The sequence below is a fragment of the Buteo buteo genome, chromosome 4, assembly GCF_964188355.1.
Source record: "Buteo buteo chromosome 4, bButBut1.hap1.1, whole genome shotgun sequence".
Lineage (NCBI taxonomy): Eukaryota > Metazoa > Chordata > Aves > Accipitriformes > Accipitridae > Buteo > Buteo buteo.
The window spans coordinates 59,542,874-59,566,939 of NC_134174.1; the positions used below are offsets into that span (position 1 = coordinate 59,542,874).

Below are 24,066 nucleotides of genomic sequence, written 5' to 3' on the forward strand. Positions count from 1 at the left end.
ACCCCACAGCATTAGAGGTACGTGTGGCGCTTGCAGAACACGCTGTATGTGCATGCTGCACATCATGGCCAACATAGAGCTTATGGTCATCAATCATTCGATTGTTCTTTAAACACTGTTTTAACAGGCATTCGTTGTATAAATGGATCAGGTTATTGACCTTTGCCAGCAATTGCTTGCTACATGTCATCATGGCTTAATGACATTATCAAGGAACATATTCTGTATTGTAGATACTTTAAAGGGTTCATGCATTGTCTCTCACTAGGACACATGGCTGGCTAAAGTATCTTGAATTAGCAAGTTATTTGATGTCATTAGTAAAATATGCAGAGCATTTCCAGCTACTTACAGAATGGGAGGGTGAAATACTTCTCTTTTGTACAAAAGCAAAGCCCAGGAGGAAGAGTTATTTGTCATATTGGAATATTTGTTTTGAAATCCTGCTTCTTTTCTCCTTTAAAGTTTAATCTTCTACATAGAATGGAGTGGTGCAGTCCTCTGAATACCCTGTGAAAATTGTTTGACTGGTCTGCAGAGCTCCAGCTGCAGCTCCTCCATTTCTAGGAATACTATAGATCTAATTGGCACTATTAAATCATTACAGCCCATAATAGATGGAACTTCTGACTAAATCAACTATGTTTTTAATGAAGATAAGAGTTTTTAAATTAGAGAGGATACAGCATTCTTTATTTATTTCTGTGGGGTGGGAAGGTTGTTAACTGTAATGGCTGATTCAATTTAAATGAGGGAAAGTAGCCAGTATTCTATAAATTTTCTCTTCTGGTTAAAATTTAAGGTGGTACTGAATTTTCAAATCCCAAATTGTGAAATTGAACTATTCAGCTGACTATTTTTAAGTTTTTCCAGTATATAGATCTACTGTGGTTTCTGTGGTTCCTCATGTCACAATCTTAAAGTTGATTTTCTGTTCACAGGAAAACATACACATATCACACAAATTACACACTCTTAGAATCCCATTTTTGATTGTTGCATTAAAATTCGGGCTCTACATGAATCAGAGAGAGAGTTCTTAGAAGCTTTAACATGGGTATTAATCAATAAATCTTCACCATTGCTAGAAAATAATTAAGTAGCATTACTTTCACTTTATAGTGGAGAGAGACTCTTAGAAGCGTTGGTAGCCTGCAGAATAGATATGGCCAAAATGCGGATGTTACCCTGTTGAAGCCTTTTTTTTTTTTTTTTTTTTTTTTGTACAATGTAGAGATCTTGCTGCTGTTATAATTACTCCATTACATATTAGTCTTAGTCTTTGTTTTTCTCCTACTGGTTGCTTGAGATCCTGTTCTTCAACATCCCAGATTTCTCAGCCTACATTGTGTTTTGCTGATTAATATATTCCAGTCAATTCTTTAACTTTTGTCTTGTTTTCCTTTCCATTGCCCTAGCTAAATATCTTCTCATGTCAGTTAATTTTAATGGTGCTTATTACCAAGTTTTTCCTGATGCTTATTAACAGCTTTCCAGTGAAAAGCTGGAATATAAAGCACAAGGGATGGTCTTGATGAAAAGTAGGATTAAGGTCAGAAGTAGTGAATTCTTACCCTTCCTTCTGACTTCATATGACTTTAAGTTAGTTACATCCTTCTTTTGTCAGCTTCTGAGCTGAAAAAAATGATAATAAGACTTTTTACTCCTGGGAATAGTGTGGAGATCTCTGTATTAATACCTACTCCACATTTTCATAGATTTTAAGATTTCAAAGGAAAGCAATAATTATTTGTCCAAGCGTTCTGCATTGAGGCTGCAGAAATTCAACAGTTAATTCTGAAATAGAGAACGTATTCCTACCACACAACTGTAAACCAGGTGTAACTTCAAGGAAGGAAGGGCAACAAGCAGGTATAAAACTGGTGCAGGGTAGGAGAATCAGGAAATAAAAGGACTATTTGAGAGTTTCTTCTAAGTAAATCTCCTCACAGCAGTCTCCATTCTTTTTTTTTGCCAGGGTTACATTTGATTGCTGGCTTTGACAGCTCACTGTTGGCAATAGGTTTCATAAATGTCTAATCCAGCTGGATTGTTCTGTCTTCACATTTCCTTCCTACATCAAGAGTGTATACTATTACCAAAAAAAAAAAAAAAAAAAAGGAGAGAAAAAGCTGGTTGCTTCCATTATAGGATTTAAGATGAAACAGAAAATGTAATCTTAATAATTAAAGCATGAATGCTGTGGTGATGTTTTGTTTTGTTTTGGGGGTGGTGGGGAGAGAAGGCAAAAGCTCACAACGCATCCTTAACATCTTCAAGATAGATTCAGAGCTGTGATTTCAGCACCAAGACCTAACAAACAACGCATACAAAGTGCAGTAAATGCAGTATTCATAAATGTATATGCTCTTTGTGACTTCATGTCAGCAGGGTTCTGTAGACCCTCATTTGTATCAAATAAACTTCAAATGCTAAAGAATACGTGCCAGCCAGGGACGAGTATTGCTTTGAATTGTTCCTTGTGTATCATAGCTGAAATGGGAAACATAGCTGGCTTCCTGTTTGTCAAGAGTGAAAAACAGGTACGTTTTCTGTAATTACTAGTAATAGTGTGAATTTAATAAATTATTGACTCATGACAACAGGATTTACATTCTATTTGCTGATAGCTTGTGGGGGATAGCGTTTGGCTTAGGAAGCTAAAATCTGACAGTAATGCAGTGTACGTTGTAAATCCCTGTGTCACACCTGCACTGCAACAGTGAAGACAAGTGGTGGTAACTTGTTTTCTTACAGGACCTTCCTCCTCCATCATGGATGATACCCACATGTGCCTGCTAGATTTTGTGCTATGACTTACCCAGTCTGGGACTAGACATTTAGAAATTCATCTAACAAAAAGGTTCGTGGTTGTGGCTGAGATTTCCATGGACTTCAGAAGAAATTATGATTGCATGGTGTATCGATGGACAAGAGAAGCCATATCAGAGATTCCAGGAGCATGATGAGGTGATGAGTTGTTTATGCTCAGCTCCTCTCAATCATGGGAACATGGGAGAAAGTGCAGAAACGCTTGAGTAAAAATTTAACAAGTGAATGATATCTGGGCTGAGAAAGGAATTAATATGCTGATAGCAAATGGGAGAAGTCAGACCATGAAGGGATTGGCTATGGAAGAAATGTAGCTATTGTTTAATGTGCTGAACTGGGGAGAGGCAGTGGCGTGACTAGAAAGAAAAACAATAACAGTATGATGCTAAAAAAATGGTGTTTGTAGCAGTGTTCTGCATTACTGTAAGTGGTACATAGATTTTTGTCAAGGCGAGAGAAATGGATGTAATAATATAAAAAATGGGTGAGAGCCTAGAAGAGAGTTTTAGGAAGGTGAATGAATGGATGGGACCAGTCTGTTTCCTATCGATGTCATGCAGAAGGAATCGGACAGCTTGCCCAAAAATGAAGATTGAAAAAAAAAGAACTGAGTAAAAAAAGATGTTGAGGCTGGGTGGGAAAGAGGATGATCGTGTTGCATGTCATGAGAATGGGAGTGGAGACATGTTGGGGGGACAAGGAACTGCTGTGTTCTGTTGAATTTGAGTAGAAGGCTAAGCAATGGGAGAGGAAATGGCGGTGTAGCAGAGAGGGGAAATCTGTCACTTATTAAATAGTAGCTGAGTTTGTGCATGAGATTCTCCAGGCATAAATCAACTGCAGATCTGTGAGGAGGAAGGGAACCAAAACCAGAGCCTTACACAGCCCTCGCAGAAAGGGCAGGATCCTGGGTGCAAAGGGAGGAGGAGATTTCGGGAGGGAAAGCATGACCCGTGGTGTTAAAGACACATGTGAGATCTCATCACCCACCAGCTCCTCATCTGGGAAGCTTCCCTGTCCCTCCATCCCTGTGTTAAGCAGAGGAGCTGGCTCTCGCCCCAGCAGTGGAAGCAAGCCAGCACTCTGGTTTGGAGTGGGATTGTTTTCAAAACGCTGCTTACCTCTTACATCGTCTCTGGGGCAGTGGGTTTCTAAGAGGAATCCCCACCTGCACTCAAGCTTGGTGTGATAGTTTGAAGTCTAATAGGAGGCGCCAAAAAATTCTGATTATTTGCTGTAAGATGTCCTGATAACAGAAGCTAAGCAGTATGTGGGCACTTGCTTGTTTTAGTGGAATTCTAGGAGAAACATTATTTACCCCTGTTTTACAGAGAGACTAAATAGGATAAAAGAAATAAGGTGACTTGCCAAAAAACCAAACGAGAACTGTGATCAGCTCATAGTTCCTTGCTTGTAAGTACTCTGTTTTATTTCTTTGTAATTCAAAAGCAATTAAAGCAATAAAAAGAAATAAAATAGAAATAAAATAAACCCAGCACGTCTTCAGCAATTTCTTTGCTAAAACTTGTGATATGCTGTGAAAGAGGTTGCGGCTTTCCTCCTTGATAATACATTAAAAAATTATTCAGTTTTTCTTTTTCCTTAAGTAGGAATAATATTTAATTGTCATTTAAAGTGGTTCTTTAAAATCCGATAGTTTTACCCACAATGATCCAAGAACATTTAATAAGTCTTAAAATATTCATAACACACGGAGATCATTACTCTTGAGACCTTTGTACAAAGCAGTGAAGTGTGTTAGACATATGGCAGAAACCTCTTCATTTCTTATTTCTTGCTATGATTATATGAAAGAAAGGAAAATTCTCTGTTCTTTTCCCCATTGCAATCTGCATGCCATTGTTTTATCTGTTGTGGGCCGAAGTCATCTTATACACATGTTCACCGAAGAACATGGAGTTAATCAGGCTTGAATTTAGCTCAGTAAATATAAGCACAATAACGGTAAATTGCTGTTTTGTTGCAGTTTTCCATACAGTATTTCAGATAACAAAAAAGAGGAAATTATTTGTTTCTACATCCCACATGACGTTAACAGCCCACACCGTGTTGCATGACAGATGCTGGTACCTAGTTTTTATATTATTGGTAATTATCTAAAGCCGTTAATTGCTGTGGCATTAAGAGAAAAACAAACAACAGTTGATATGTTCTGCATTGGAAAGGTATCATAAATATCAGAAGCCCTTGTCATGGTACTGACCGTCTGTGGAGAGGATGAACAATTTTGTTTTAATTATGCTTCAATGTGATTGTCTGAAGTCAAGTGGAACCTCCATGGATTATATCTAAAATAAAACTGGTTACAGTATATGGTCATAATCCCCAGATCTGTTGTGTCGAAATGACAGTATAATGAGTAGAAGTTAAAATGTCCTCTGCTTTCAAGTCATCATAGTTGTCATTTGATTAAATAATAGTGCATTCTGTTTGATGTCTTGGCTTTATTATTCAGAAGCACTTCAGTATATGTGTCCTACCTTTGTATTATGTGCTCCTGGCAACCAGGTATCCATATAGGTTCTTATTTACACAACTGCAATGGATACACTGTACGTTTAGCTTGCATGTCTGCTGCTTGAATATGGAATTTTAATTATTCCTCTTAATTATGGTGCATTCACCAAAAAGAGGGAAATCATTGGTCAGGTACAAAAAGAAACTGCTTAGTATTTGAAGGAATTTGATAATTTTGTTGTAGTTCGTAGCTTGGCAGGTGGTAATAATGCTATGCCAGCACTGTCAAAATATGAAAATTAAAGTGACGATGGGTTTTAATGAAATCCATTTGACAAATATAATTAAGGTGTTTTAATATGAAGCCCTGTAATAAAGACTACCGGTGGACTCCCTGAGGTCCTGACTAATTGTGTAGATTGCTTTTAAGCTTTGAATAGTTTTATTGGATAATGAACTGTTAAGAAGTGTTAGATCTTTCTTAAGCAGAATTTGGTTTGAAAAAGAAGAGGAGAGACAGGCCTGAGGTGTGGCATTTTAAACATAATTAGAAGAGAGATTTAAGTTAACATCTTTGATCTTGCTGTCAGTTTTTGATTAGAGCTGTAAATGCTTTAATCAAGTGCAGTGTAGTCATTACATTTCTAACTGTTTTTAAACTGCGAAATTACTGAGACACTGACATCGGTTTAACACTTCTCGAGAATTTCCAGCAAAGTTATGTTTGTAAACTGGGTATTTGCATTAAAATGTCATACTGCAATAATTTACCAATTCAGTAGATCATGGGATAATTATATTTTGGTGCTCAAATAATCTGGAAGTCCTTTATGAGATTAAATATAATGTCCTGTAGGTGAGGAGGGTGTGCCACTTCAGATTTAATTTTTAAAATAACTTCTAATGTTGTTTTTTTCAATTAGAATTATAGTCAAACTAGTAGTTTTAATGAAAATGAATATATAAGAAGCTAAGTGCAGTATTTAAATGACTTCCATAGGAATACAGTCCTTTTAATGATACATACTGTGTTCTGCCAATGTGGATTCCTTCACACTCATTTTAGAAACAGGGAAACAAGCACGAATATTTGCCAGGTGTACAGTAGTGGCTGAGCCAGTAATAAATTGCATTCTCTCAAATCCCTATCTTGCAACATTAAAGACTGCTTGAAGAAATTTCAGCAAGATCAATTTATTTATTTTTTTTACTGGCATCCAAAACAGAAATAAAATGTGAAAATGGCCGTGGGCGCAAGTATGTAACATCAATGAGGCTGGTCGGCTGGATGGTACCTGCCCATAGGTGGCATGCCTTTCATTTCAAATACAGAACCCAGCAGTCCGGGGTCCTTTCCCAGATCTGACCTTGCCCCCCGTCTTCTTGATCTTTGAGCATGACAGAAAATCCAGATACTTGTCTCTTTACCGTGTCGGGCTAGAGGCTACTGGGCATACTGTTTTGCTCGTGTTGGTCCTCTATAAATGTAGAAATAAGCTACAGCAAAGAAAAATGTACTTAATTTGTTCTGTCTGCAGCATACAGAACATTCACACAAATCAATGTTAACAGTGGCCTGCCAGCAAGTCCTATGAAATTGTTAATTACATCCCACAGCAGACCACCTGATGTCTTTGGCAGCATGTCCTGCACGCTAACGTGTCTGAGGGCTGGCAGACCAGGCGAGAGGGGAGATGTCATCCAAACCTAGGACATCCTCCCAGAGACTGTTCAGCTGCCAGCGCTTCTCCGTGGCACCTCCAGCGCACGTATCTCTGCGGACTGTAATTCAAGTAACACCCAACAGAGAGAAGCGGTCTCTCTGGTAACCCTGACCCAAATCGTCAGGGACTCAAAGACCACGTCCAGTAGCTGGGATGGCGCTTGGAGCGCTGCAGGCAGCTGCTCTGGGAGAATCCAAGCAAAAACTGCTGCCCCATGCAATAAGCTGCTCTGTTCCGGAGCCGTTTGTTTTTAGAAATCTCCAGGTTTGCCCCCAGTTAAACCATATAGCGGTAGTCTAACGTAGAGATGCCAAAAGCATCGATAAGTGTTGCTGAGTTCCTCCATCAGGAGAAATCACACTTGTCTTCTTAGACACTGAAAAATCAGGTTTTGCAACAATTTTTCCTTGCAGAGATGCCTTAGAAACAAATCATGTCTACATGCAGTAAAGGCCTCATGTAAGTCTACCTCTTAAACACCATCTGAAGAGCTTAACTTGATCCTTAAAATATGATTCTGCTCTGAAGAGTGCTGTAAAAAAAATCTATTATGGGAAAGCCTTTATTTCCACCTCAGCAATTTCCAGAAGAAATATCTTTGTTTGACGAGTACAAGAGCAGAGAGGTTTGGGGGGGGGGGGGGGGGGGGGTTAAATATACATAGCCCTGCAAACTCAGCCTGGGTTTTAAAATCAGTCTGGATTCTTTCCTTCTTGTATACCTCCCGATAACAGTGATTTGCCAGACCATTGCGTATTTTTCATTGTTCCCTCTGTACCCTTGCTGTGGGTTTATTGAGGTAGTGGTTTTCTCAGCATTACTCTGTGTGTAATCGAAGGCAACATTGCAGATGGAAATAACTAGCACTTAGCTCATGCGTGTGAAAAAGGAGCAGAATCCATAGCTGCATTGGTCCTGCAGGGTAAAAGTAAAAATATAAACAAAGGAAAAATGGCTTGAGATGGGAAGATATAAGTGGAGGAAGACAGGAGTCCGTAAGAAGTGTGCTGTGTAAGCAGCACGGAGATGGCTTTATTTTGATGTTTTGCCCTTTAGGTGCAGGTTTTTAAAATACTGTATATTTCAAATGAACACAGATTCTAATTGGTGGGCATAAGTATGATTATGTATAAAACCAAGATTCAAAATGTAATAAAATATGCAAACTACTAAACTTCATCACCAAACAAAAATACAGCTAAGTGAGCATTTCCTAGAGATCCCTCCAGAGGCCAGAATAAAATTCTGGGGCAGAGCTGAAACTTGAACCAGAGGCAGCCCAATAAGCTACGGACTGTCCCTTCCCTCTGCTCCTTGTCCCTCCATCCCCAAGTAGTTGCTTTAGATCTCCAGAGTCCTGATAGAAGAAACATCCTTCTCTGCAGGTGAAACCACTATCGTGACAAAACTGGTATGCATTAGACATTACATGGTTTTCTAGTTGTAAATTACCCACTGAATAAATGAACATTGTCTTCAAGGGTTTTTTTTTCTCTCCAGATTGCCACCTCTTTGGAGAGATGCTACATTTTCAAGGGCAACTGAAGTTTCATGAATAATTTTTAATTCATTTTCCCTCCTTTTATAGATAAACTTTTAAAAGATTTTTTTGGTTTTTGTAGAAACCTCGAACATTAACTTTCCTCAGCCTTCTCTTTATTATTAGTTTTTAAACCTCGGTACTTTCAGCCTCTAACTTTGCAATACAGTTCTTTTATATGGCATTTAGATTTTGACAGATGTAGTTGGTGAAAAAATGGGAAACGTTGAAAGGATGAGCTAATTAATGTTTCCTCAGCCTATCTAAAGTACGCTATTGTGTTAGAGTTTTGCCACATTTGTAATTTATGCCTGTTAAACCTTTGTTTTATCATCTATTACTGACTTCTAGGCCTCTGTTTGCACTTACTGTCTGTAACGAGCATTTCATTTTATATGGAGAAAAAATGGTTTCAGTTACTTTTACTGTACCCGAAAAGGAGAATGGGATTTGCAAATGATAAATGGGGAAGTTGACTAGCTAACTAATAAAGATTTGTCTTAATCAAGTATGATTTGTCAGAACAGGAGCGCACTGGGGTCAGGGCACACGCAATGAATAATACAGCATTCACTGGAGAAAAGGACCAGGCAAAAGGCCTCATAAATATGCTGCGATTACCCATTGCTAATTCGTATTCAAAGAATGAGTTGCACTGAAGCCAGCTTCGAGGTTGCTGAGCTGTTCACCTGCTTTGTGGGCTTTCCAATGTTTAAGAAAGTTTATATATATATATATATATATACACACACACTGTTTGCAGAATGCTTTATTTTTGCACAGGCTGCTACACTTTTTGGTCAATGATTTTAAGCATTATTTATTAATCATCCTCTAAGTTTGTTTTATTTTTTTAATGTCTGGACACTATTTTATTTCTGGGTTTTGTTGTTTAAATATGAATGTGAATACAGCAGGAGATAGTTCCATTCACGTTTAAAATGAATTGCTGAACACTGCAAGAAAGGTTAAAACACTTTTTAGCTTCATGGAAGTATTAAAGATCAAAGAAGCATAGACTTTTTGCTTGTGTTGCCAGCTTTCCTGACTTTCTAATCGGCCTGTGGATTCAGGATAAACCTGGTACATCAGGATGTTGGGGGAAACCTGAACAAACCCAGATGTCATTTTATTTGGCTCTGGCTTTGTTTTCATTTGTTGACATTGCTTTTTGCTTCAAGGAGCAATTTCTCAGATTGAAACAGTCGAAGGATATTCTCTTCTTACAGATTTTCTGAGAACCTGAAGCTGAGATACTGCAAAGAACCTTGTTCCTATTGATAAGTTTTAGCTACATAAATGGGTCATGAAGAATCAGTTTTAAAAAAAAAAAATTGTTCCAGTGCTTACGGATATAACTAGCAGACTTTGTTCTTTGTCTTTGTACTGTTTAAATGTCATATGCTGCAGTTTTGTATAGTTAAATAAGTTTGAAAAGAATCTCTTGCTCCACACTTCAATTTTAAAACGTATTTCAACATTTCAAAACGTTTTCTTCTCTTTTGAAAACCTAATGTAACTATGTTTGCTGTTTGCTGGTTGGCTGATAGTCCGTCTCATCTATTTTGTGCTCCACTCTGTGTCTTGAAGTGCATTTATTGCTTTAAGAATAAATCAGCTATAGAGGTAGGGCCAACTTTACGAGCCTCGAGCTGCTGAATGCAGGAGTCTAAGTTGCCAACTCTCTGCCTACACATTTTAAGTCTTTGAAATAACCAGTACTGCAGGGTCCAAAGTAATTATTTACACTGCTTTGAGTTTATAGCAAACTTGGTAGATGGCGGAGCGGTTTTGATTAAATTATGACTATGCCTCCAGCCTTAGTTAGACGAACCAAAGATCACTGTTGTGTCATCTCAATGCTGTTTGGAGTCATAGGTTTAATTAAGTGATGGTTTGTGGCTCAAGTTTTAGAGGATATGTTTCTGCAACTTAATTTAGATGCAATCAGGATTGTTGATACTCTCCCCTGCTAAATCGCTTTCAGAAAAGTTCAAGATTGGCAGTGCTGTAATGAAGCAGCATCCATTCCCTGCACCGAGCTGAGAGCGAGCAGGGACTTCGTCTGTCCTGACAGCACTTAAAGTAGTAGGAAAAGAAGACACTGAGGGTTGGTTCCCAACTAAACTTACGTGATTGAAATGGGGGTAGCAAGTTGTTTAGTTATTGATGCACTAACCAAGGATTTCTTTTGCCTTAGAACTTATTTGAAGGAAGGGGAGAAGATGCAAAGGGAGGAACTTGGAGCAGATGAGCATTGCCGAGCTGGCGCGTGGCTAGAACAATGGCTGGACTTCAATGTAGACAAGCGCTCGGGAGAATCAAAGTCTGCCACCTCCTGTGAATGTTGCTCTGAGGACATTAGTAAGGGAGCTCAGCTAGATGGGTGATGGGAGTAGACAGAAAAAAAATACATCAGTTAGTGAGAAATGAGTAGTTTTATACCAGCAGATTGATGTAAGTTAGGATTTCAGAAAAGGTATGAAACCTTAGAAAAAGAAAAGGCTACTGGAGGTGAAGTTACTAGGTCTGTCATATATCATCTTTCTCCTTTCTTTTTCCCATTTTCTTCTCATTCAACTGCCTTATTTTTGCCTGGGGAAGGACAGAGTAGGCCTGGACCATGGGAGGTGTTGGTTATGAAATGCTCCCAGTTTGTTCTTAAAGACATGTGGCATCTTCCTCAAATATCTTTTCTTCCTTATTTTGAACAAAGCACAAAGCCTGAATTCTGATTAGGTGTTCTGGGTGTTTTTCTTTCTGGTTTCCCTGACCCCGGGATCAATGGACCCCTTTTGCTGTTGGCCAATGAAAATAATATCATGAACATCCATTATAGCTTATAAGGACCTTTTCCATTTGAAAAATGTTTGTATTTTAAGTTTGGTGGACATCTTGGTATTTAAGTATTATTGGATTTCGGAGGATTGGGATGTATTTTTAGGTGTCTTTTGCTCTCACAGTAGACTGGGCAACTTCTTTTATCCTCTCTTGCAACTGAACTTCTGACAGCTCTGGAAGTGTTGATGTCCTCATTGTATGCTGTTGACTGTCAGTACTCTTTCTACTGGTATGGCATTCGCTTCTGCTAAAGAGGCCAACTAGTCCCTATAGCATGTAGCTAATTTTTATTTTATTGTGTTAAGTGACCACTTAACAGCATGCAGATTAACTTCTCTGTGGCAGATTCTTGAGGCATTTGAGCACCAATTCTCATGTTTCACTGTTCTGTTAATGCTCTACAAATTGTCTCTCCATTAGCTTATAGCCGTTATATTATCCTTCATTTATCTGTATTAACCTGTACTTGTCGTTTAATAACTTTAATGATCTAAATCCTATCTAAATCCTTCTGTCTCTAATTATATTGGCTGTTCAATGTAAATATATATCAACTGTGAACCTGTAAATTTATAGGACTTTTACCTGTGTCCCTACACTTAAAGATGTCATCACTTTCTTTATTAACTTTCTGCTGTCAGAAGCATAAAGCATTTGACTCAGCCCTGAATTCTTCTAACTCCTGCAACATATATTTTCCACGTTTGTAAATCTGCTTGCTGTCACCTCTGAACAGCTAGCATTTAACGCTTTCTAGCATTTTTTTCCAGAAACTGCTGTTGCTGATTTATCTCTCTTAGTCTCCTAAAATCTACACTTTTAACCTGTCCAAAACTGAGTAGCTTTTGGGAAAAAAAGTGTCCCAGCCTTGAATATTTTTACTGAGTTTCTGCCTGTGTCAGCGTAGTTCTTCTCCAGCAATCTTCCATAAGCTTTTGCTACATCTTCAGAGCATGCAATGTCTCTGTGCAAAGACAACACAGAATTGCACTCCCCAAATGGTGTTATTCACTAGGCAAGGCTGAGGATCTCGGGGTGGAAGTGTTCTCTATTCCTACTCTGATTCCTTCTCTCACAACACACAGTGGTTTTTTGAGTTTATTTCATGATTCTGTAGAACAGCCATCTTGATTTTTAACATGATCTTCTGCTTTTCCCAGTGTAAATTAGTTTGTCTTTTCCCACCTCTAATTACATAGCTCAGATGCATGCATTGTGCGTATGATGAGATTGGGCAAATCATACTTCCAGGTGTCTTCTCCATGATGTCATTGTTTTCAAGCTTTTCTTGCATTTGAAACCATATCAAGATATCTGCTGCCTCTTATGAAACGTATTTTTATATATATATATGTGTATACACACACACACACACACACAGAGGGTACACTTTAAGAGGAAAAGTTCTGTATAAACTACTTTGAATTATTTTATTTTTCATATGAAAAGAAAAATGGGGACTCTCTCTTCAAAATTCATAAAAATGCATGTTTGTTTATCCAGAAGCCTGGAGAGGCTTGTTCCATATCATTCCTGTCTCTTGAGTAAATATATTAGTCATTCTTAAGGAAAAAAGTATTATTGACTTGAGTGATTAGAAAAAGCTCTTTCAGAATCAGTTTAGCTGATAAAGTAAATAAATACTTAAATGGCTGGAGGCAAAAAAAGGAAAAGAAAAACCAGTCAAGCACAACTTATTTTGCGTCCTTGATATGTGTGTAGGTATTAGAAATCAAGCTTTGAGAAACATGTATTAAATACTTATGATTTGTATGTATAAATAAATACTGCATATAGGTTACAGGCAAATTCCAAAGTAAGGGCATATTCAGGAGTGTAAAGCATCGCTAGAAGTGATCATTGTCTTTTGGGTTTATCTCAATATAAAAGTTGAAAACCATGTGTCAATTTTTGCACACATGAAGGGGGAAGTTGAGTTTGCATTTTGGGGGTTTTGTGGGTTTTGTTTTTTCTTCAGTTGGGAAAAGCATTTTCATTCTTCTAATTAGTTTCAGTGTTTGAGGATAAGAAATGTTTGTGGGTTTTTTTTGTATAACACAGTCTCATAGAACCAGGCACCATTTGTGTTGGACCCACAATATAGCGTTATTAAAGTGTTCAGCGCTGAAGAGGCTGATTTTCTATACCTTGTTCAAACACCTTTAAGGCAGAATACATTTAGAGCTGTGAATTTTAGCATTCACCCTTTAAGGCTGATGCTTGTTAATATTAAGTTATGTGCTTTTTCAGAATTTTTTTTTCTGTTCATCACAGCATTGTTTAAGACTGAGATAATTGCTATATTGAATATTCCTGCCCTCTGTCAGTACATAGATAATAATGATGTAAATGCATTCACCCTTCTGCTTCTCATAGTTTAGCTGTAATTTTAGAACATAATTTTATGCATCTCTTTGGGAATTTTGGTTAGAAAGGGCAGCACCACACAGACTTTTGTAGGACTTGGGACAGCACTGTACTAAACATTGTCTGTACATACCGACTAAAAGGATGGGATAATTCCCAAATAATTGGCGTTGTTAAGATTCTGTGGAAATAACACCATTACTGGTAACATGCAACACCCTTCAATTTGTGTATTGGTCTTAATTCATGCATCTGCGCTACTGTATATCTTGGAACCCTGACCTTTTCACATAACTGTAGTAGCTTCGTCAATGATTTGCATTATAAGTAGTCTGGAAAGATCTATACAGCACTGTTGCACTAAAAGCATGAATCTGCCACATAGATAAAGGTTTTAACTGGCAGGAAAACATCAGAGTCATGGGGAAACTTGAAAAATTATAGCAAGCACATAGCAATGATATCAAGCTTGTAATTAGCTGTACTGTGGGCTAACGTTACTTTTTTCCAGTCCTGGGCACCTTCAGTTGCGAACCAAGTGAGTAGACATGTCTTCATATCATTTATAAGTCTGGTTTTTCTTTATTTATTAATATTTTTGTTTGACTGTCTTGACCTTCCAGCTAAAAATCAAGTTTCACTGTCATCAGTGAATTTTCTGAGTAGAACGAATATATGAAGAGGATCTGTGGATAAAGGTGTCAATTTATGTTTGCAAACTTATTGTGAGATTATGTTACCTCCGTTATGTCTCTTTGTTCAACTTATGTTGTTATTTTAGCCCAAAAAAGGCCAAAGATCATCAACTAAAGTGCATGTAGAGTAAAGCTGCTCCTGTAAAATTGATGATCCGTCCAATTATTTATCTATAGAGGCTGCTGGGAAGAAACGCAACTATCTCAGTTCTCAGACCCCTCTGCTAGGTTGAACTTCATGGCTGAAGGTTTAATCCCTAAGTGTCATATCAACAATTCATTCTGTGATATTCTGGCTGACATGCTCTCCTTCCTTATTTATTGATGTCTTCAGTCATCGACAATGAGAGGAAAATACACTATTCGTCAAAGTGACGGTGTTTTACCCTCACTTACAGTTGATGCTGCTGTCACATTGATGGTTGGAAAATAAACTCAATCATTATAAAAAGCTAAGAGTGTGAACTTGCCAGTGACAGGAAGAAGATGAAAAAAAACCCACAGTAACTTGCTTAAAATTGGTGTAATAAAAATAGAGCTGTTTCCTATAAAGATATTTTTGAGCTTTGTTTATGAAATACCAGGCCATTTTAGCCATTTACTTTATAGTTATTCCTTTGAAGGAAAATCTACTCCTCGCACTCCTTTATGTCTGTGCAAACATACGTATAATTTTTAGCAATAAATACTTGTTATCATTTCACCTCATGCCACTTGGTTAGTAATTTGTTGATTTTTTTCCTCTCTATTTTTAAGGGATTTTGCTTTGTTTTTTCTCCCCCAGATTACATTGAATGCATGTATCTGTGTACTACAGTATTTTGAGTGCTTTGATGAGGAATAAGCTCAGTATAGTTTCATCCAGTAAGTCTTTTGACATGCAAACATAGGCAAAGCTCTCTTGAATTGCTTTCTTAGGCTACCATTTGTATAGCTGTACTGCACCTTACAGCTTTTTTAACTCAATAACCACATATCTTACCACATTTCACCTTTGGGAGGCATTGTATATACAGCTAAAAGTAAAGAGCAGCAAGCCAAGAGGGACAAGATAGCATAATGAGGATGTCAATTTGTGGTCAGATATCTGAGGAAATATTTATCTTACTTGTACTGCACTTGGCAATAGATAGAGAAATATATATGTAATGAATTTCCTTAGACTTTATCTGGCAGAGTGTCTGCATTGTGTTAAATGGATTTAGAAAAAAAATTGCTTGTCTCAAATTTTCAAAGTTTGAGGAGATTCTACTTTGGATTGTTTCCTGAGAATGAACTTTATCTATTAAAAAAAATAAGAATAGTCATGTTTTCTCTACTAACATACTGGTGAATTTTTAATGATTCATTTTCTTGAGTCTTCTCAAATAATGACATTTTAAGATCCCACTCATTCACCAGAACAAAAGCAAGGCACGATTTTTGTTGTTTATGAAAAAACCCTCATGTTTTTGTAGTTTTACTCTGGTTTTGTGCATATCTCTGGCAAGCTAGCTAAGTAGCCAAAATGAATGTGCACAGAAATGCTGGTTGTCTCACACGTGCTGTGTGCCCTGAGGCAAGCTACAGCTGCTTCAGCTCCTTGTGTCTGTTTCCCCATCTGTAAAATGGGAATGATTTAACTTATTTTTCTCCTTCGGGGGAATATTTTTCTCCTTTGGGGTTTCTTAATGTTTCTATAGGGCTTTGAAGATTAAAATCTCTTCTCTATACTTGCTGCTAATATTTCAATGTTAGAGGAGCATTTGACTGAAGCTGTTTGAAGAGTAAAGTTTGGGTGTCTTGTGTTGTCTTTGTACCGTATCTTGAGGCCTCTCCACTACAATTTTGCAACGTTTGTTTCAGCATAAGCTGCGGATGCAAACAACCCCTGCGTCAACAAACGGTGATGACAATAGATTAATATATATGTCTGCTATTAATACCATCAGGAGATCCATTACAGCATATCTCTAAGCTTGCCAGAAATAGTCCATGATGGAGCAAAACAGTCCCCAGTAACTGGGCTTAGCCTGAAATAGCTTTTATAGGAGCATCAGTGGTAACTGCTGAGAGGCAGAGAGAGTGGTTTTCTTCTAATATGACTTCTCAGTGTCTTTAGAGATATCTCATCATAAGGATGGCTGGTGTTTTAGCATAGGCTTCCTGACTTCCCTTCTCTGACACGAGTGGGCTTAAGGAACGTGTGGGAAGCATGAATACCCAGCACTTAGAGCAGGTCTGAAAGCCTTCGTGCCTTTGTTTCACAGACCAAAGGTCACCTCAGGTGAGGGCCTAGACAACCTCGAGAGATTGCAGGGGCACAGCTTCTGGTTTGGTTGTTACTTCTTCAGTTTTACGTTGCTTGAAAAACTTAAAATTTAGTATAATGATGTCTTCCTCTTTGCAGTTAGGAGGAGCGATTAGGCTACCACATGTATTAAATGCCGTTGTTACAATCTAGCCTGGCAGTTTGAGGCCTTACAGTCGCAAGCTATATCTTTCATGATCTATATTTTGATTTTTTAATGCAGAGCAGATTGGACAGGAGATGCTGGAAAACCTCAGCCATGACAGAGAGAAGATCCAGCGTGCTCGGGAAAGGGTAAGTTTGATAATAAATAATTGCTGGTCTTGGATTTTATATGCTTTGGGCAAGTTCTGTGTGCCTGCAAAAATAATCCAGCATATTGGTTAGTTTCATATAAATCAACTGCTACCATGAGATATAATCACCATCTGCAGCAAAGCACTTAGAAAGTGTCTTATATGGGCCCAATCCTGCAAAGCCTCTCCTGCAGGGAGTCACACTGAAGTCACTAAACCCGCTGGTGGAAGCAAGATTTCTGTCACTAACATCACAGATAAGTCAGCTTTCTGTGCTTTGAAGGATTTGTTATAGTGTCCATTGCAATGACTTCTTGAACTTTCTGTGAAACAAAGTTCAGTATTGTAATTTAGCTTCTAATAGGTGATCAGCCTTGTAGCTGCAAATGCTAACAGTTGCCTCCTTAGGCAATTCTGTGTGAAAGAACAGGTAGCAGTTTCTTACACTGCTGCTCTGTCACTGCGGTCAAGGTAACATAACTATGTCGGTTTTGGCTTCTGTTGCCTCCACAGGGGTCAGCTCTACTCTGTAGCATTATTGAAGATGCTCAGAAGCCCATCCCATCCAATGCATACAACTTCTCTGAAATTTGCCTCCCTGGCTCTGATTTCTGCCTGCAGAACCAGGAGTGACGGCAGCTGTGACTTTCTGCCCATGACACACCGGTCAGATACTTTCCTGAGTGTCCTCCTCCAGGCCACTAGCTGACCGTTGCCACTGAAGAAAACTCCTTTATCTGTCCCAGGGAGTTTCTTCACCTGGATAGCTTTGACTGGTAAAGCCTCCTATGATGGCTTTAATGAGGCATTTTCTGTCAGCTGTACCAGTTACTTTCTGACATCCTGGGCATTAGCTACTTTAAAACATTAAGTATAACTAAATCATTAAATGTAACTAAGGATTGTGGGCATTTACCACCTGTTGTGCAGGCAATTTTGTATCTTATTTCACCTCCACTCCTCACATCCCTAGTGACTGCTGAATCTGAGGTGCTTTGCTGTTTCTAGCTGGACAAGTAAAACCTAGGCAACGGAGATGAATAATGTGTATCCCTTTCTGCTGATCCTAAAAATCCTCAGGAAAGAGAAAGCGGGAGGATAGTTCTGGTGTACACATGGTTCATAGCATAACTTTTCCTTTTCTGTGCTTTCCACCTGAAGAGCAAATTTCTTTGATGGCAAAATCTGTAAGCTGCAAGGAGCAAGATTAAAAATAAGGGTATTCTAGGAAAGTGTATCCCATCACAGTTCAGTGAAAGACCTCTTGTCATAAATGGAAGATGTCAAATTCCAAGTTTTTATCACATACCACCTAAAATATTTTGTTTGGGGAATTCAGAACAGTTCTCCAGTGGAGCCACATGAGTGCTGTCCCAGCTGTCATTATAGTCAGATGTACAGTCAGGGATGATCTTGGATAACTTGGCAAGTTGTCCATTCTCTGGAGATTTTTTAAAGACCAGGACAGAGGGTACTCTGTCAATGCATAGTAGCTTTACACTGAATACACCGAGTTATTATCGAGTCAACCAGGGAACAGACTGGTCTTCTGAAAGTTAAATGTCAGCTTGAGTATGATGGTCAGTTCTTAGCAGTTCAATGTTGTGAAAATTAGGAAGATTTTCTTATGAGCAAAATTTAAATGAGTTAGTGTCTCTATAGTTTGGTTAAATTTACATAAATGAGTTTTCCTGTCTGTAGAGTAAAACATTTCAATGAAAAAATATACAAGACGTAGCTAGTATCATTTCAAATAAATGAAGATCATGTGCAGTGCAAAATACATGTGTAATAAGAGTTGTGAAGAGGAATTCTCTAAACTACTTTTTTTTTTAAGCCAAAGAGAAGGGATAAAAGATCTGCTGCAAGTCAAATAGGTTAAGTAGAGTATAAAGGACTCTAAAAGGTGCAACATTTTTTAGGAAAACCTCAAATTAAAATGTGTCTAAGGCAGACAAGATATCAACATCAGCATCTTGTTCATCTTCCTTCCTTTCTCATTCTTAATAATATTTTTTTAAAGCTTTCTTAAACACCGTGTAGATTTGCCATTGCTAATATCAAAGCATCTTTCAAAATGTTTTCACTACAGCAGTTCTGTGAAACAAGGAAGTGCCATCATATGCCATTTAACAGGTTTGCCATGCCACCAGTTCTTTGGCTTCTGCAGTGCACTGGTATTGCTAAAGAAGTGATTGAAGAACTACCATCAGATATTGCAGTTTTAAACAAAAGCAAACTTACAGTTTGAAACTCTTTGTGTTGTTTTTTCTGCCAATGCAGGAAAAAAAGGTGGTTTTTTTAGTGTTCTCTTGGGAGGTAGCTAGAGATCTTCCAACTCTGTGTGTACGTGTTTGTTTCTTTTTTAACATTTCTTTTGCTTATTTTGTGGGGTTTTTTATTACCATAAAAATATGAGGTCGTCTTGCTTAGAGGAGTTTGTCAAACCTCTAAGATTCAGCTTCCCCTTCCTAACTATCAGGACTGATTCTAGCTGTCAGGTAGAATCCTGCAGCAAGAGAGGAAAGTTAGGATCAAACATATAATGGTAAAAAGGAGAGCGCTACTTTTCTGTGAAAAGGGAGGAGAAGCCCCAAGTGTTAAATGCATCTTTATGAATAATAAAAGACCAACGTAAAGCATACATTTGTACTTCAGATTCCCTTCTAGCATAGATAAGAACTTGGCTTTTTAATGAGCCTTTTAAAAATTACTGTGACATTTTTTCCTCCGTTACTTGTGTCAAACTGGGCTAAACTGCTTTTCTGGAGCTTGAATTGTCTAGATGAATCAGGAAAAAATGAGGGAATAGCCTCCTTGGAATATAATGCTCATCTTTGTTCCACCATGGCACATAATTACAGAGATCTGAGTCAGTGTAAGCCTTCCTACTGAATATGATATTGCTAAGAGCAAGTCTTGGATGGTGGTATCCAGTTCCAGCTTCTACTTGGTATTTCCTTAATACCTTTTACAGGAACAAGGAGGAAATTTATGCAGAAAGGTTATGTGTCATTGATTGCAACTACTGATTTCAGTAACAAACATTAAATCTGGTAGCAAATATTTACAGTATTGGGTTCCAGAATAGAAACTGGTTTTAATATTGCTGCTATGCATATATTCAAGATATAATAGAGGGTTTTTATGGTGAAGGTGATTTGTTATTGGAAGACTGCCACTTTTCTTGGCAGTGTTACTGTTTTGATGGTTTTATAACACAGGATGCATTTTGTCTTCTACAACAAAGTTCTTTAGTAAGAAGTCAATGAGTCAGGTAATCCTTTCAATCTGATGTGATAATGAAGAGGTAAATATTCGGCTTTCAGAAGGAGAAGAATGTTTTTATGTATGTACACACAGCTGTGTTTCAGGGCACTAGAAACAGTGGTGCCTGCTATTTCATAACTGACAGTCATTACATCATCATTTACAGTAGATTTTGATGTTCCACTGGCTCCAAGAGTGCCAAAAAGTCCAAAGATGTCTTTCCTTCAGGTATGAATAGCAAAAGAGGCAATAGGATTGTAACTCTATTCTTCCTATACACTTCTTCATTTCTAGACATCGTTTTGTGGGAGACTAATGAACACAAAAATAGAAAGAAGGTTTTAATCCCTTTTAAAGAACAATAGAAGCAGTTGCTCTTTTTTAATATGAAGTTCACTTGCTTCATAAATTTTCATCTCCCCAATTTTAATTTTTATTTAGTTGTGCTTTTACCGATTTTGCAAGTTTTTTGAGAGCTGTAGAACAAATCAGATAATTAAGTTTAGCTGTAAATGTAGGTTTCCTGTGTCCTAATATACTACTAAAAATTTTACTTTCAGTGACTGAGTGATCCTTACATGCAAAAATATATATTGTACAGCTGTGCCTTATGTACATACTATACACTGTTCACAAAGTATTTGGGCTTCCATCCCAGTGGTGGCTGCTGTAAGGTCAGTACAAGTTTTGTGTTTAAGGGACAGTATAGGCATATTTCTTTTACATGGAATTGGTAAAAGAACACTGTTCTGTATTACTGCTTTTTCTTTAAACTACTGTCTTTGAAAAACAGTGGAAGAAAGATATGTCTGGTTTTCATTTCCTAAAGCATCAGGAACACAGCACATGGCTGCCTTCATCCCTTGATGCCCTCACTAATGTACATAACCAATAAACATACATACATCAATGGGAATTATGGATACCAATTTATATAGCTTCAACCTGCAACCCTTTATTTGTAAAGCTTTTGCTCTTTATCCTGGTTCATCTTTGTTGCCTCAATGTCTGTGGGTTTCATCTTTTTGTAAGTGAAAACCGGACAAAACATTTTTAAATTTCAGAGCTTTGGTGGCTTTCTTACATGTGAGTTTGTTCTGGGCTAAACCTGAAGTTGATTCACTCAAATGACAGTAGAAATACCTGTCCTTTGTACAGAATGGAGTACGTGTGCCTTTTGCCTTTAATGGGACTCTTTTCTCCACAGCTTAGAGAAACAGATGCAAACCTGGGGAAGAGTTCCAGGATTTTGACGGGAATGTTGCGAAGGTAAGGCCAAGGTAGGGACGCTTCTGCTCTTTCTATTTTGACTCTGTACCTCCATGCCTTTATTTTTAGTTTTAATTCAACCTCAACATTTTGCTGATGTACCTGATTTTTTTTACACAGGCTGCTATGTAGAATGTCTTCAAATGCATGCTGGTAGTGAAGCAGGCGTGGTTAGGTAGAAGACTTTATCACAGCTACAGAAAGAGTTTTCTGTAGCCTGAGGGATTACCCCTTGCTCAATCATTTCTCATCTTTGTTTCTTGGTATTTGGGGTTTTTGTGTGTGTGTGTGTGTTCTAAAATTAAGCTTTTTAGTGACGATTTCCTGTGTTCCTTATTCTTGAGTGATTCTGGTGTTTTCAGGGGTTTTTACCTGTTAGATTTTATGTGAGAAAGTTTGTTAATGTTTTGGGGCAGCGTAAATTTACACATGGAGGAAAGGTTAAGAGGATAATTCTGTCTGAATAGACGGGGCAGACACATTGTCAAACCTTGTGGGTTTAGCGTGTTTCTTCCATGTTTTCAATGTTATGAAAATTGTCCCTGGGATTAAAGTGAGGTGAAACGGAAAGGAAAAATTCACAAGATCTTAAAAATCTGTGTGGGACTGCAAGGAGGGAGTTATCCAGTGATTACTACCCACCTTAAATTTACATTGGTATCTTCCCAGACAGATTTTTTGAATTAGTGGCATCTCTGGATATGTGTTCTTTAGCGAGTGAAACAGCACCTGAGCTTCTCTATGATGTCCATAGTTCTGTATATATTCAGCTTCCTGAAGAGGAAATGCATCCCTCTAGTAGGTGGTGTCAGGTGCTATGAAAACACAGTTTTAAAGGAGTTTAGAGCATCCTCAGAAGTCATCAGTATGAGATTACCCTTGCCATGGGCTTTTATGTTGCATATTTGCTTAATGCAATTTTCTTATTAAAGAAAAAAAAAAAGAAAAAAAAGAAGAGAAAGTTTTAGCAGAGTTTTTGATTTGTCACTTGGCTTGGAAAATACCAAACCCAGAATTTACTAAGTTGTTCTTTAGTCTCCTCAGAAAAATATCTTTGTTGGTTCCTTGTATACCCAGTTGGCAAAGGTTAAAATGACTGAACCTCATGCCTTCATTCCACAGATTTCTTACAATTCCAACTCCAAACTGTTACATATAAAATTCTCTGATTAAGAGTAATATGTAAATGACACAAGCTAAATTCAAAATCCATGGAGGAAGGAAGTGGCAATTGAAAGGGATGGTTCAGTGCCTGTAGACAATCAAAATAAACTATAAAAAAAATGAACGAAAGAAAAGACACAACCAAACCCAAGTCTCCCCAGGAAGGGCTCTGCGACATGAGCTGTAACGAATATTCTGCATATGTCTCCATTTTGTCAAATCTCATTAAAGGGGTTTCTTGCTTTATGTCAATTGAGCTGTCCAAAAATCATTCATCATTTTAGTGTAAAAAAAAATCATGCAGTTATTTAAATAATATCATATTAATGTTAAAGTTCAGCTGTCATTTAATAGTATGGCTTAATCAGACATAGCATTTAGGAAAAATAGTTTTTTCGGGCTTTACTTGGCTTTCAGGTTGGCAGATTCAAATAAGGATTTATGGGTTTCTAAACCAATGTATTCTTTCCATGTTTATGCTTGAGGTACCTCAGCCTTTTTTGCAGCACCCTGTAGTCTGTTATTTTCAATAAAATAAAGTATCTCCTCATATTGTGTTTGAATACATTTGCAAGTAATTTGGAGAAGCTGAAACAAAAACATATGCTGTAACCTTTGACTTTGTTTTGTGTTTGGGAATCACAGTTAGGAGTCCTAGTTTATAAGTGTTCCATAACCCAAATGAAAAATATGATCTTTCTGAAATATACTTGGGCTCTTCTTTTTAGACAAAAGGATTTTGTAGTCGAACAGCAAGATGGCATGTTTCTGTTTGTCAGAAAGGCACTGAATTTCCTTTTTCTTTAACAAAAATGTTGAGCTGAGTCACCCATCTGGATGAAAGGCAGGTTAGGATTTAAGCTAAGTTCAGGTAAGTGTGCCAAAAGAAATGCCTCGGCATAGATGCAACTTGCAGTAGAAGATTCTCAGAATGTTATTTAAAACCACGTTATAGACAGACCTGTGGTGAATTTAATTTGTTTATGACTACTGGGTAGAAGGGTCTAGCATTATCGCAGCCTCAGCATCATCCCAATGTTGTTTAGTCACAAGAATTATCATAAAATACAGACCCCAAGAAATCAGCACAAATTAGATAAATACAACTGTTAAGAAAAATAATTAGCACAGATTGGCAGATGTGTCCTAATTTCTGCATACTTCAGTACATACCACACAATGTTTCGCTTAATTACTGGAACCAATAAAGAAACACACTGGAGGACTATTCTTTACATCATTATTATACGGAAAAGGTAATGTTAAACTGAACATTGTTCAACTTAGTTGCTGCTCCTAC

General features: G+C 37.7%; 1 protein-coding gene across 4 annotated transcripts in view; it reads left to right on the forward strand.

Annotated features, from left to right (window-relative positions):
• VTI1A (vesicle transport through interaction with t-SNAREs 1A) overlaps positions 1–24,066 on the forward strand; it is a 275,231-nt gene that overhangs the window by 152,134 nt on the left and 99,031 nt on the right. For 2 of the 4 annotated variants that reach the window (XM_075026425.1, XM_075026426.1), the window contains 2 exons: positions 16,991–17,061; positions 21,541–21,613. In XM_075026425.1, coding sequence (XP_074882526.1) covers positions 16,991–17,061; positions 21,541–21,606 — 137 coding nt within the window. In that variant the 3' untranslated portion in view covers positions 21,607–21,613. The remainder of the gene's footprint in view (positions 1–16,990; positions 17,062–21,540; positions 21,614–24,066) is intronic. The other 2 variants (XM_075026423.1, XM_075026424.1) reach the window with 1 other exon arrangement.